Consider the following 13,391-nt stretch of genomic DNA (forward strand, 5'->3'; position numbering starts at 1 on the left):
CCCGGGTCCAAAATCTCACCACGCACCAGGCCGGGCTGATCAAAACGTCTGCCGGGTCTGCAGCCTACATAACAAACGAGGCATCTACAAACGTGGATCTGCCGACACTTTGCTGTCGACGACATGTCCGGCAAGGCACCGGTGCACCACCTTGCATGAAAGCAAGGAACGCATTTTTTTTAGAAAGGACCCAAAATTTAAAAATTTGAAAATCCTTCTGAAAATATCATCGGGTTCTTGACCTCGAAGCTGACTGCTGAATGCGATTAGGAAAGAAGATTCCTGAAGATACACCAGACTGATTCTGTCAAGCCATCTGTCGTCTAGATATGCAGTTGTTCGTCATGGTCAGCAATCTTCTTCGTTCGTCCTTTCGTTTTCCTGACCACGATGATGACAAGCAGCTCTCATGCTCAGGTTAGTGCTGTACTTGTATGTCTGAGCACACAACACATCTGAGATTCACCCACTGACGTTATCGAACTGAAGAATGCAGCAAGGGTTCCTCGGATTCTCTTGACTTCGGAACAAATGTCCTTCACTTTCACGTACCCTCTCAGTCTCTTCCCCATGCCCTCCATGCATGCACAATGGAGCTTGCATTTCAAATGCTGTTTTTATACTATGGCAGTGCCTCTGCTACACTTTCATAGAGTGAGGTCCTGTAAATAGGATCCAACATTGTTGTTGGTGTGTGTGTGGTTGGTTGGGGGAGGCGGGGGGGGGGGGGGGGGGGGGGGGGGGACGTTTGCAGCCAGGATGTAGGAATTACACTTCTGCACAGCAGGTGGCAATAGTCAGAACTGGTCACTCTACAAATCCCATACCTGCCAACCTTTGCAAACCTGAGATCGAATGACATACCTAGGCATGAAAATGTATACAAATGGTGGAAGATGCCGCTCTGCCATTTGCCTCCATGTCTCCTTGGTTTTGCGGATCCGAACAGGGTATGTTGACTGTAACACGGCACTAGCTGGCGTAGGAGCCTTATGACACTTTCGCGATGTTAGCTATACAGGCAGCCTGGCGCTCGACTTTCAGCTGGATAGACAGGAAGTAGCAACGGGCGTGTATCACACAAAGGTCTAATCTCTCCAAACCAGTAGCCTATGGCTTGTCCTCGTATGCGAATACTGCCGCTTCTCCTTCATCCACCTCCTCATAGCGTCGGTCGTACTTTTCCGCCAACGCGCGAAACAGCGCCCGATAAGCCTCGGGCTCACTCTTCCGCACAAATACGTCCCGCATTGCCGGCGAGTGTATTCTCTCCGAGAGTTGTCCGTAGAGGAGACCACGACCTTCCATCTCCGGGAAGTCCTTTCTAGGCTGTCCATTCAGTGAGAACGTCGGCAACAGTCGTTCACCGCATTCTGGCCAAGAGTGGCGCAAAATTCGGTTGATGACGGTCATCTTCGGATACTCCACCGACAATGTGGACTTTTGGCGGTCTGTTAGTGTTGCGAGCTCCCTGAGAGTCGGAAGCGAATCTTCCAGGAAAGTTTCCAGTAGTACCCGTTGCAGTAAGTTACTTGCCCCAAGTTTTAGGGCAGAAATCTCTCATTTGTACCCGAAATGCATCTCCTTCTGCATCAGCTGCATCTCCATCTTGTACCCGAAATGCATCTCCTTCTGCATCAGCTGCATCTCCACCTCCTTCCCTTGCACGCGGAATACAAACTGGGGTATGTTGTCTGGCGGAACGCCTAGTCCTGCCGCCTCCTTTATTATGGCATTGAAGCTTATGCTTCTAGCCCAGCGAGCCCAGCGTGGGCTCGTCGGTACCCGAGGTGCCAACGCACGAATCGTGGAAAAAATTGTGGACAAGGCCATTCTTTCCAAGTTCTGCTCACATCTGATCGTGGCCAGCTAGAGCTGATGAGCTTTATCATTTTTTGTTTTTTTTTGTTTATGCATGTGACTGCATGTTATGTGGATGTGCACGTGCAAGTCGACACGCGTACGCCATGTTGGATTTCATTGGGCGCATGCGCATGGTGCGCGCTTCATGCTGTGGCCATGGCAACAGCTGATAACAAGTGCTAGCATCTTATGCCATAAGTTATGGCGCGCGCGGCGCATCGGCAAGGACTCGCTCGATTGCACGCCTAGCGCTTTGCCCTGCCGGTTCTTGCGGCCAGTTTGTGGACGTGGATCTCGGTACTGGAAGCAGCTAATGAGCTATATCGTGCAACACCGCGGCGCGACCACAGCTACATTTTACAGAGCGTTGCACCTCACTTGCGCCATGGTTTTTGTGCCCGTGCGCACAGCATGCCTCGCGGGATTCTTTTAACGTTTTTCGCCAGATGGTGCGGTGTTCCAAAAATCCTTTCCTTCACTTTTGGAACATGGATGCATCTTTGAACAAACGACGGGAGTGCCATATAACGTATGCCGAGGGTACGGGAGGCCGCGGCATGGCGCAAGTGAGGTGCAACGCTCTGTACTGTCACGGTCGAAATCATCACCCCTGTGTAGTAGTGGCGGGGTTGTGATTCCTCCGGCCCCGATTGGTGAGGGGCGTGGGCCGCCCTGGGGCCTCCGGCCTTCTGTTTTTGCGTCTGTTTTGTGAGCTGTTACGGGGGGGGGGGGGGTAGTCGAAGTTGACCACTGGGAGTCTTTGCGGGGCGGCTCCTATTGCTATAAGGTTGGTGCATTCCCCCCCCCCCCCCCCTGCTATATTTGCATTCAGTGTGAACTGCTACATGTGCGTAGTACTCGAACGAACATGTAACTACAGTCCATTCAGAAAAAGATGGGCTCTGGCTCAGGCGAGCTCCCGTATTTGGCGATTTTTCGTGATTTCATTGTACACTGTGCAGTGCTGCGAAATTTGAACTTTGAAAAAGAGTCCAAAAAGGGTACCTGAACTGGGGTTCGAACCCCACAGTGCACTGTTGCAGGCAGGGTCAAACGGCCTGGATTTTGATGGTTTTTTCCAATTCAATGCTTCTGGGGCAAAACCTGGCCAATATCCTATTCTTGTTATGGCTTGCTTTTTGGACAAATAGACTTCAGAAACATAATTGGAAGAGGATTCCATAGGGGATTGCAGAAAAAAATTCTAAAAAAACTCAAAGTTTGACCCATTTATGGCCAAAAGCTAGAAGTTCATCTTTTTCTGAATGGACTGTAATACTTGTAGGGGTGAAACGATTTGTTCGAATATTCGAGTATTCGGTCGAAAATTTCAAACGAGCGAGTATTCGAAATTTTGCACTCGATCGGGGGTTTTTTTAGTTTTTTTTTAGTTTTGGCATTCTATTTTTCAAAAACTTTTGTTGTACCGCTCGTCCACTGGTATGCATGTGTTATGCATGCCTTTGAGTCAGTATTTCATGACTTGGACGATGCGATCACCACGGCAAGTAACGTCAGTTAAGGGGGCACATCACCCAAAAATTTCATATGGCATTCAATTGACCGTAACTTTGGTGTTTCTCAGTGGATTTGAGTGAAATGTTGACCACACACTCCTGCCACTATGCTGGCCCTCAGGACATGATTTACAAGTTCTTGCGCCTCACTGACAGGCTTTCCAGGCCGGAAAAACTCAAATTTCCGGCATAGTGCTACGGTGTGCGAGCCACCCAGGAGCCAAACAAATGCATTTACATTTTTTTCACATTTTCGTGCCCATTCTGTCCGTGCGCGGGACCCTAACCTAAAACAAGTCCAGAAGCAGCCATGGGTGGTGGGGTAGGGCCCCTCAACGTGGCCCTGGAATCTGTCACAACGGAACGAGTGGGCGTTCTTTCACGGACTCCCACAGACCCAAGTCAATTTTTGAATTTTTTTAGGTTTAGCACGTGCTACGAGGTCGTACCTTTGATACAACATCCAGTGCTGGGACCTCCACAGCAAGCCATTTCCACAGCGCTGCACACCAAATCCAGGATGCCCTCAGAAACCGGCAAAGACTGCCACTCACGTTTCACTACTGCCTAGTACTGAATCCTACCTGACTTCTTGACACGACTCAAGCTTGCCAAAGTCACTAAATCAACGTCAACTACAGTCGACCTACCCTTATAACGATAACCTCTATAACGATATTACCCTTATAACGATATTTTTCTGCCAAACCAGATCACTCCATTGACTTGTGTATACAATGCCTTACCTCTATAACAATATTGCTATAACGATATTACCCCTATAACGATATAAAATGGGCTGACCAATCGACATTTTCCATTTTATAACAATATCTAGCAGGGAATAGCAGGGAATATGTAGAGCCCACTATCCAGGTAGGGCAAGCTTCACTTGATAAGTCGCTGGGACAGGACGAAATGCAATGGGGCACCAGTGGGCACCTTGCTGTGCACAGAATGTGCATGTATGTCATGTTTTTTATGCTTTGAAGAGTGTAAAAATGAACGAAATCCATGCATTATGACGTATGTGTATGAAATGAACCAGTTACCCCTATAACAATATTACCCTTATAACAATATTTCTTGGTGTGACGCAAATATCGTTATAAGGGTAGGTCGACTGTACAATAATCAAGCCACATATCTGCAACGTCACGAGGGTGCTGGCAAAAGTCCTGCTGCACGGCGGCGGGCTTCGCCCGCCGCCGTGCAGCCCAATACGTGGTTTTTTAACGTGATTTTTTGGACTTTTTTGGACTTGGGGCAAAATTCTGCACACTTTCGCGTGTTTCCATAATACGACAAGTTGCGCACGGTCTGCTCACATTCAAATACAGTGCTGCCAACAAATGACAGCATGCAACAAAAAAATCTTTCCTTGCAAGGGCACATTTTCGGCCATAACTCTTGAACGGCTGGTCAGATAGGGACACAGTTTTCAGAGAATTTGCAGCTATTCATGCTCTTTCAACTGACGTAGCACTCAATATGAATTTACAAATTCGATTTTTCAGCGAATTTTTGGGTGATGTGCCCCCTTAACGTTCTGAGATATGAAATTACTGATGAAAATCGTTACTTTACACTCTGTACAAGACGTTGGCGACTTTTGTTTTATGTTCACAGATAATTTCTTCCTAATTGGTCGAGAACCCACAAATCTAGCCCTTTTGAATTTTGATAAAATACTCGAAATAAAAAAAAATGTTTGTTGTATATTATACGGTGTAATATGCATTTACTTGAAGTAGATGTGGTCAAGTATGCTAACATGTATGTGTACATGGAGCAATTCATGAATATGCATGAATATATTTGGGTATTGCAGGGTTCTAGCCAGGTCAATATACAATGTAGTAGGGGGGCGGGCATGGGAAAAAGTTACCCCATGACCCATTTTTTCCATTGTCCAAAATTGTCTTGCCATGCAAAATGCAACATACAGGGTGAACCCCGACTTCACCCCTCACAAATGTGCCTTTATGAACCCTCTAGTAGTGACTATCGACTGTATTTTCGTTGAGTGGCATGAAAAAACACAAAAATCAGAAAATGAGTAGGGGGGCGGCACTTTTTCACAGGGGGGGGGGGGGCGCAAACGGAGTAGGGGGGCGCTGCGCCCCCTACCCCCCCCCCTTGGCTAGAACCCTGGTATTGTGTACATAAATCAGTGAAATCCAGCCATATATGCACATAAAAAATGATATCAGTAAAGCGGGATTCACAGAAGCTTTTTTGCGATGCGACGCGATCTGCGATGGACGCGTGCGATGCGAACTCGCGAAATACCATTCACAGAAGAAGTCAGCGGTGCGACAAAGTCTTGCTGATTTGGGTACGTCACCATGGTATTCGCGCAGTTTGGTACAACTTGTACAACTTTATAGGCAACTCCTAAACCTTTGTACAACTTTGCTGTAGAAAAGGCCAACATCGTACGCCAAATCGCTTGTCGCATCGCAAAAGTTGAGCCAAGCTCAACTTCCGCGATGGCCCTGTTGCGGCAGTTGCGTGGGGTCCGCGATGGTTGCGATTTGGGGATTTCCCGGTTTCGCGGCTGTCGCATCGCAAAAAAGCTTCTGTGAATCCCGCTTTATCCAACATGCCTGATTCCCGAAGTGGTCGGATAAGTGACATTCGACTGTACATGTAGCTAGCTGTATACATGACATCAAGAGTACATAACCCCGGGGTTATGTACTCTTAGGAATGGGTTTGCTCCCACACTGCAGGGGCGTAGCCAGGATTGTGGCTGAGGGGGGTGCTCACTGGAAGTGTGGGCCTGCGCCCGAAGGGCGCGAAAAATGGGGGGGGGTCCGGGGGCCCTCCCCCGGAAAATTTTTCGATATTGAGTGCCAAATCCTTCATTTTTGCATCTATTTCATTATTTTCCATTCCACCAATGATTCAATAAAAAGTCAGATAATCGTATGAAACGCACAGTACTTTGCTACAGAAGTTGGATGGTAAGAGATTGACAGGGTGTGGTTAGACCCAGAATATAATACAGACAATTGTTGAAATTTTTGAGGGGGGTGCTTGGGCACCCAAAGCACCCCCCCCCCCTGGCTACGCCACTGCACTGGAGCTCGCGCTATTCCGCCGACGACTTGACACTTGACTTGAGTCATCGGCGGAATAGCGCGAGCTCCAGTGTGGGAGCAAACCCATTCCTAAACAAAATCATCGCCGAAGTCGCAACCTCTATTTCGTACTGTTATGTACCCTTCGGGAACGGATACGATAATTTACTTTTATTCCCGCGTTACTTAAGTAACGTCTGGCGCTAGCCAGGGTCCACACAGCTTTAATTCCCGTAGCTATGCAGAAGACGTTACTTCAGTAACGTCTGGCGCTAGCCAGGGTCCACACAGCTTTAATTTGGTGTTTGTTTGTGTGTTTGTTTGTTTGTGTCACGCCTGGAGCTATCCCGTATCTGTCCCGTATCTGTCTCGTATCTGTGACTACAAAGGCTCTACAGGATTGTGCATAACAGCTGTCCACAATATTTGCGGGCTCCTGTATCTGTCCCGTACCGTACCAATATTCGTCGTATTATGTATACGACTCCCTGATGTAGAGGGAGATTTGGAAAGAAATAGGGAGACGAGGAGGAAACGAGAGAGCTTGGAAGCTCAGGGCCCTGAGCTATGCTTTGTTGCCTAGCTCATCGTGCATGTTGTTAGAACTGGTGGAAATGCTTTTTCCTTTGATTAGCTTCATCATTGTATTGCCAAAACGTTTCAATGAGATACTGAAGTAACGTCTTCTGCATAGCTTCGGGACCGGCGCTGACTCTGCCGATCACGGGCGTTCTGCAGTCGATGACGTTTCCTGGGACCGGCGCTGACTCTGCCGATCACGGGCGTTTATCTTCTTATTATTATTATACTGGCGGCAACCAACATCCATTCTGATTGCATTTACACGTCTCCCTACTTCGTATTTCTTTCCAGAAAATCTCCCCATACAGCAGGGAGTCGTTTACATAATATGACTCCCTGCTCTACATCTACATGACTGTATAATTATACGTTATAGTTATTATGCTATCCGCCTACATGCGATTCCCGGGCAGGTCGACAGGCGGCCCAGCCAGCCTGCTAATGGGATCTCGGCCTCGCACACAAATCCACACAAAATGTTACTGCACTGAATGCATTCCCCCGATACACTTCGCATATATACTAATGTCTTATTCTCTTGATGGTACCGTACTCTTGATGGTACGGGACAGGTACGGGATAGCGCCAGGCATGTCAATGGCACAAACACACAAAAAGCTTGTGGCCAGCTGTCTTTGCTGGTACGGTACAGTACGGGACAGATACGGGATAGCGCAAGGCGTGACACAAACAAACAAACAAACAAACAAACAAACAAACAAACACCAAATTAAAGCTGTGTGGACCCTGGCTAGCGCCAGACGTTACTGAAGTAACGTCTTCTGCATAGCTACGGGAATTAAATTAGAATAGACGCCGAATAGGTGATAGGATGCGTCAGCATAAACATACTTTGGAAGAGAGATCCCGTCGGTCCCAGGAAACGTCAGGACAGACATCCCGTCGACTCCAGAACGCCCGTGATGGGCAGAGTCAGCGCCGGTCCCAGGAAACGTCAGGACAGACATCCTGTCAACTCCAGAACGCCCGTGATCGGCAGAGTCAACGCCGGTCCCGTAGCTATGCAGAAGACGTTACTTCAGTAACTCATTGAAACGTTTTTGCAATACAATGATGTAGCTAATCAAAGGAAAAAACATATCCATCAGTTCTAACAACATGCACGATGAGCTGGGCAACAAAGCATAGCGTAGGGCCCTGAGCTTGCAAGCTCTCTCGTTTGGTATTTGTTTGTGTGTTTGTTTGTTTGTTTGTGTCACGCCTGGCGCTATCCCGTATCTGACGGCAAAAAAATCATAGGGATGTTATAAATTTTTCAATTCTCCTATTTTTTTTTCAGGCATATCCTGGGATTCGAACCCGCACTATCGCCCTACATGCATTCCCCCATACACTTCGCATTCATACCCATTCTTCCAAGTTACTTCACGTTATGATCTTGCGTTTGAAAGCCCTATTTGAATATTGCGGGCAGCTGTACATGTATGTGGCCAGCTGTGTTTGATGGTACGGTACGGGAGACGGTGTCGTATTACCCTCGATCGTACCTGTCCCGTACCTATCCCTACCGTACCGTACCATCAAAGACGGCTGGCCACAATGCATATTCAAATAGGGCTTTCAAATGCAAGATCATAATGTGAAGCAACTACTTGGAAGAATTAGTATGTATGCGAAGTGTACCGGGGGATGCATGCAGGGCGCGATAGTGCGGGTTCGAATGCCAGAAAAAAAAGGAATTTTTTAAAGAATTTATAACATACCTATGATTTTTTTGTCTAGGTCATCAAGGCAAAAAAGCATAGCGTAGGGCTAGGGCAGGGAGTCGTCAAATACCAGGGAGTCGTCAAATACCGGTATTTGACGACTCCCTGGGCTAGGGCCCTGAGCTTCCAAGCTCTCTCGTTTACTTTATGTACTCTTGATGACATTATAATTATGATGCTTTGCTTCACGGAAACGTATTTCATTGCGAAGAGCTGCGCTTCGGTCCTCTGAGCTGTGCTGATGAGCTCTAACAGAGCGAAACAATTGCTGTCCACAGATTTGTGTACATATTATGATATATTATGAGTACATAATCCCGGGGTTAGGGTTATGTACTCTGATCTTGATGACATACATGTATAATTTTCAAAACAAAACAAACAAAAACGAGCGACCGTAAAAAAATGTTTGCCCGTAAAAATGTAGAATTTTTTCATTTGATGGGAAAGTTTTTCATTCTTTGTTCAGCATTTCAAATAATTTGGGATTTGTTTCGAAAACTACTTGTGAGTTGTGTGTCTTTGATGACTTTGGTTCATGCCGTGTCTTTGTAAAAGTTGGTACATGTAGCTACAAGTTCTGCCTCTGGTGCAATTCTCCTCATCATTTTCGTACTACACTAGGTAGCTGAATCCATAGGCCAAAAGGCACCTGCTAGTCACTATGAGCAATAGCTCACCTACCAGGACGGTGGCTGAACCCAGCCCTGTGACGAGTGTGGCAGATTCGTCTCCTGCTGCGAATATTACGTCCAATGGTCCTGGGGCAGATAGTATGGAAGTGGACGAGCGATGCCGCGTCGGGAACGAACTGGATGCTGCACGCATCCTGAAGACGGACGGCGATGTTCAGTACTACTGCTACGTGGACGAGAGACAAATGCCGGCGATCATGACATTGATGAGTAAAGATCTCTCAGAACCCTACTCAATCTATACGTATCGCTATTTCATATGCCAATGGCCTCATCTTACATTCCTGGTAGGTTTGTGAAGGCGGAAAATTGCCAATACTGGCTCTGGTTCTCGAAAACAGTGCATGTAATTTTCATTCAATCCACCACACCTGCTAAACAATTTTTTTAATACAATGCTCGAAATGCGCCAGTCTTTGTGACAAGTACCGCCAAGAGTTCATAACCCCCAAGAGTGTGCAACTGGCAATCACATAGCGCTCGGCGAAATTCCTACATTACCTCATGCGCAACTTGTCATCCGAGGTAAATTTCGGTTCCTTGCGATATCTGGAAACTATACCTGGAACCGCTCCTAACTCAAGGCTATAGCCTCAACATTTCGAAGCTTTGTTTGAAGACATTTCAGACGTAAAAGTCGTACTTTCCGGGTTTGACTGCAAATTTTGGAAGAATTCATCGGCATGACTCATCGCACAGCACCAAAAATGACGCAATGAAGGAATTCCGCCGAGCGGGCCTCCATACAGGGGCTGATCAGGAGTTGCACACTCTTGGGGGTTATGAACTCTTGGTACCGCAGTAGCACTTTTGGGCAAGGTTTGTTTTACGATATTGGCATTGCCATGAAATTCGGCGTAACAAGAAAACATAGATTCCCGCCATTGCTAACTTATGTCGCAGGCTCCTCTTTGTGGGCTGAGCACTTTTTGCAAGTCAACGGTCACTCTGCGTTGTGACATTGGCATACATGTACCTGTGTACAGTACTAGCTGTTCGCAGATTGAGTGTACACATACATTAGTACATGTATACGTAGCTGCTAACTTCCATTATGTGTGTTGTGAAAGGCGTAAACGCACACACCCATTCAGTTTGTCGCTTCGTAGTTCGTGCTTTGAAACAAGAAATGGTGGGTTGTGCATGTGCTCCGTGTTCCGCCTGCTTGTGTACTTGGTGCAGGCTGTTTGCAATGGTGTCTACATGGGTGCCATTGTCTGCAAGCTGGACCAGCACCGCTGCGGGATCAACCGTGGCTACATCGCTATGCTGACCGTCGACAAGGCGTATCGGAGACGGCGCGTTGGTGAGTGAGCACCAGGGTTGCCCCTTTTGTGTCCTGCAATGACTGCTCTCATCGTGTACAGTGAAACCTGTCTTAAGGCGACCGTTTAAGGGACCTTGCAAATATGCTCCCGTGTACAGGTGGTCTCCTTATCCAGGGTCATTTGACTGGTAATAGCATCCATTGATTCTGGTTGTAGTGGTTCTCTATGACAGGTCTTATCAGAGTGGTCGCCTTGACAGGTTTTGCTGTATCTATGCACATGCTTGAGTTCACCGCCTTCCTGTGCATAAGATTTTAAGAAGGTCTTTGTTCACATGAACCACTGGAAGTGGTCCAGTTTTCCATTGTCTGCCACGAGTAGATTTCAGGTTCTGGTCGTGTAGAGTTACCCTTATCACCGCTCATGCTAGTTACTTAGTAGGGACCCATGAAGTTGAGCTCATTTACCTGTGGGTTGTAGCAGCTGCAAATAGACTTCACGCGTACCTCAGTTATTCGGACACCGAAGTTACAGGCACTCCAGTCTACCATGCACACTTTGGGCGAGTTTTAAATGTTAGGGACAGTGCCTGGTCCCGGACTGCCCGGAGGGATAGCCGAGGCATGATGGGTATTTGTGTACATAAATTGAATTCCCAAAGTGGACAATGGTCAAACCTTCGGTGTTACGGCGCGTGATTCGTTTTACTATGATATATTTGCAATCAAGGCCTGTGGTCAGGAGCTGACCAGTGCGTACATGGACACCTACATACTAGTTGTAATTTTATTTTCATTGCTATCAGGTTCGGCCTCATTTTCTCTGTGCTGCGCTGATGAGTTCACAAAGAACGAAACAGCATGCTGTCCTCAGATTGAGTACTAGCTGTATGATATGTTGTTTTGATCTCGCAGGCACAACGCTAGTTCACCTCGCACTGGACACAATGATGGAAGGTCAATGTGATGAGGTGAGCCAATGAACATGCACAGTTGCACTAGTGCACATGCATACGCATACGCACGCAGAGGTCTATGCCATGTAGTGTGTCCTGTATGTTGCTAGTCATTACTGATCCTGGCACTGTGATTACAGACTAAACTCTGACTCTTCTGTGCCTCTCCCTGGAAGAGGCACCTGGTTTCATGTGAAGCCATGCGAACACTCTTCCAAGATATACCTAATCAGAAAAAAGGCTCTTCGAACTGTAGCTGACATTCTCTACTGTACAGCCCAGGTCATGCTAGCGTAGATAAACTTGAGTATTGCGTTGGCCATTCACAATATGTATGCTATGAAATTATGAATATCATAGTATATTACCGCTACAATCACATCCGTATCAACTGCTGGGAAATACGAGACTGAATAATGGATATTTATTATTTAGACACGACTTTGCACATTTTGTGCGATCCAACCCCTTCCTTTTCTGTTCTCTTTCTGCTCTCTTCTTCTGGCCAGCATTCTGGCTCGAGCTGTCCCTTTGTTTGTAATGCCTTTGGTAGATGTAGGCTATGCGCAGCATAAGCGAATGTGTGGACTGAGCCAGTGTCTTCGACACTTTCTTGCCTGACGCGGCCGCGGGAATGCAAATAGTGATTGCATTGGCAGCAGATGTAAATGGAGGTGTTGTCTGATCTTGTGCGTGTGTGGGTGTGTGTGTGGGTGTGCGCGTGCCACACTCCCAGGTTGTGCTGGAGACGGAGGTCACGAATCAAAATGCTCTTAGCCTTTACGAACGTCTCGGCTTCTGCCGTGACAAGCGCCTTGTCCGGTACTACCTCAACAATGTGGATGCACTGCGACTGAAGCTATGGCTGACGTGAGTGGTGATCACAGCACCTCCTCGTATCTTCACACCTAACATAAAGCTTAGTGTTGAAGACTTGCATTGGCCCCCTGTCAAAGTCTTGATTCGCCAGTGTGCTCCCCACCTCGCTGAACAGAACCCAATGTGCTTGCGCGCGTACTATGCGTGTGTGTGTGTGTGTGTGTGTCGTCAGATTTCACACACACACAAAACAAGAGCTAAGAAATGCGGATATTATGCTTGTGCAGTTTTTCTGCTTGCCTGCTGAGTAAGTTCCATGTAGCATTTGGTTTGTGAGAGTCTTGTCAATTTGTCTCTGAATTATGGTTTGAAAGGTTATTTTATTTTATTTTTAACGGGTTTATACATGCGCTCGTACCAGTCCATAGCCAGAATGATGGACCAGTGTTGGTCTTCTCTAGCAGATTTATGAATCCAGAACAGTTAACTCCAGTACTCTGCGTTGCGATGGTGTGTGCTGTGCACATGTGGGCAGGTTGCTTTGCACCAGGGAGAGTAAGTATTTTACTACTCCACCAGGGAGAGTAAGTATTTTACTACTCCCTGCTTTGCACCCAAGCTCCAGGGTCGGAAGTCGAATACATGTACCACCAAGAGTATATAACCCCCCAGAGTCAACTCCCACATACCCTGTCCCGACAGAATTTCAAGTTGACGTCATTATTTATGACGCAATTCTCCTTGCACCAGTGATTTACAACATGTGTAAGGGTGTCAACCCATCACACGTTTTTCTTTGCAATAATTTGTACAGGATCGATCGGCTTTGGTCAACCACAGGTTCCGGATTCGTCTGATAATCCGTGTACAGTGCGCATT

The 13,391-nt window shown here is 47.1% G+C and overlaps 1 protein-coding gene across 2 annotated transcripts; it reads left to right on the top strand.

The window, feature by feature from the left end:
* The first annotated feature begins 218 nt into the window (after nt 1–218).
* LOC135815407 (N-alpha-acetyltransferase 30-like) lies at nt 219–13,007 on the top strand. Of its 2 annotated transcripts, none has more exons than XM_065328700.1 (4): nt 219–417; nt 10,653–10,776; nt 11,653–11,708; nt 12,430–13,007. In XM_065328700.1, exons 1-4 carry the CDS (start codon nt 391–393, stop codon nt 12,565–12,567), a joined length of 345 nt encoding a protein of 114 aa, XP_065184772.1. In that variant the 5' UTR covers nt 219–390; the 3' UTR covers nt 12,568–13,007. The 2 variants fall into 2 exon arrangements, with proteins under 2 accessions (XP_065184772.1, XP_065184771.1); XM_065328699.1 differs by lacking the exon at nt 219–417 and adding an exon at nt 9,241–9,757.
* The last annotated feature ends 384 nt before the right edge of the window (nt 13,008–13,391 follow it).

This window comes from Sycon ciliatum, chromosome 4 (genome assembly GCF_964019385.1).
Source record: "Sycon ciliatum chromosome 4, ocSycCili1.1, whole genome shotgun sequence".
Classification (NCBI taxonomy): Eukaryota; Metazoa; Porifera; class Calcarea; order Leucosolenida; family Sycettidae; genus Sycon; species Sycon ciliatum.

Coding starts and splice junctions, on each gene's coding strand:
- LOC135815407 (XM_065328699.1), top strand. CDS start 9,440: ATGAGCAATAGCTCACCTACCAGGACGGTGGCTGAACCCAGCCCTGTG. Junction 9,758..10,652: donor GGCCTCATCTTACATTCCTG/GTAGGTTTGTGA, acceptor TACTTGGTGCAG/GCTGTTTGCAATGGTGTCTA. Junction 11,709..12,429: donor TGGAAGGTCAATGTGATGAG/GTGAGCCAATGA, acceptor CCACACTCCCAG/GTTGTGCTGGAGACGGAGGT.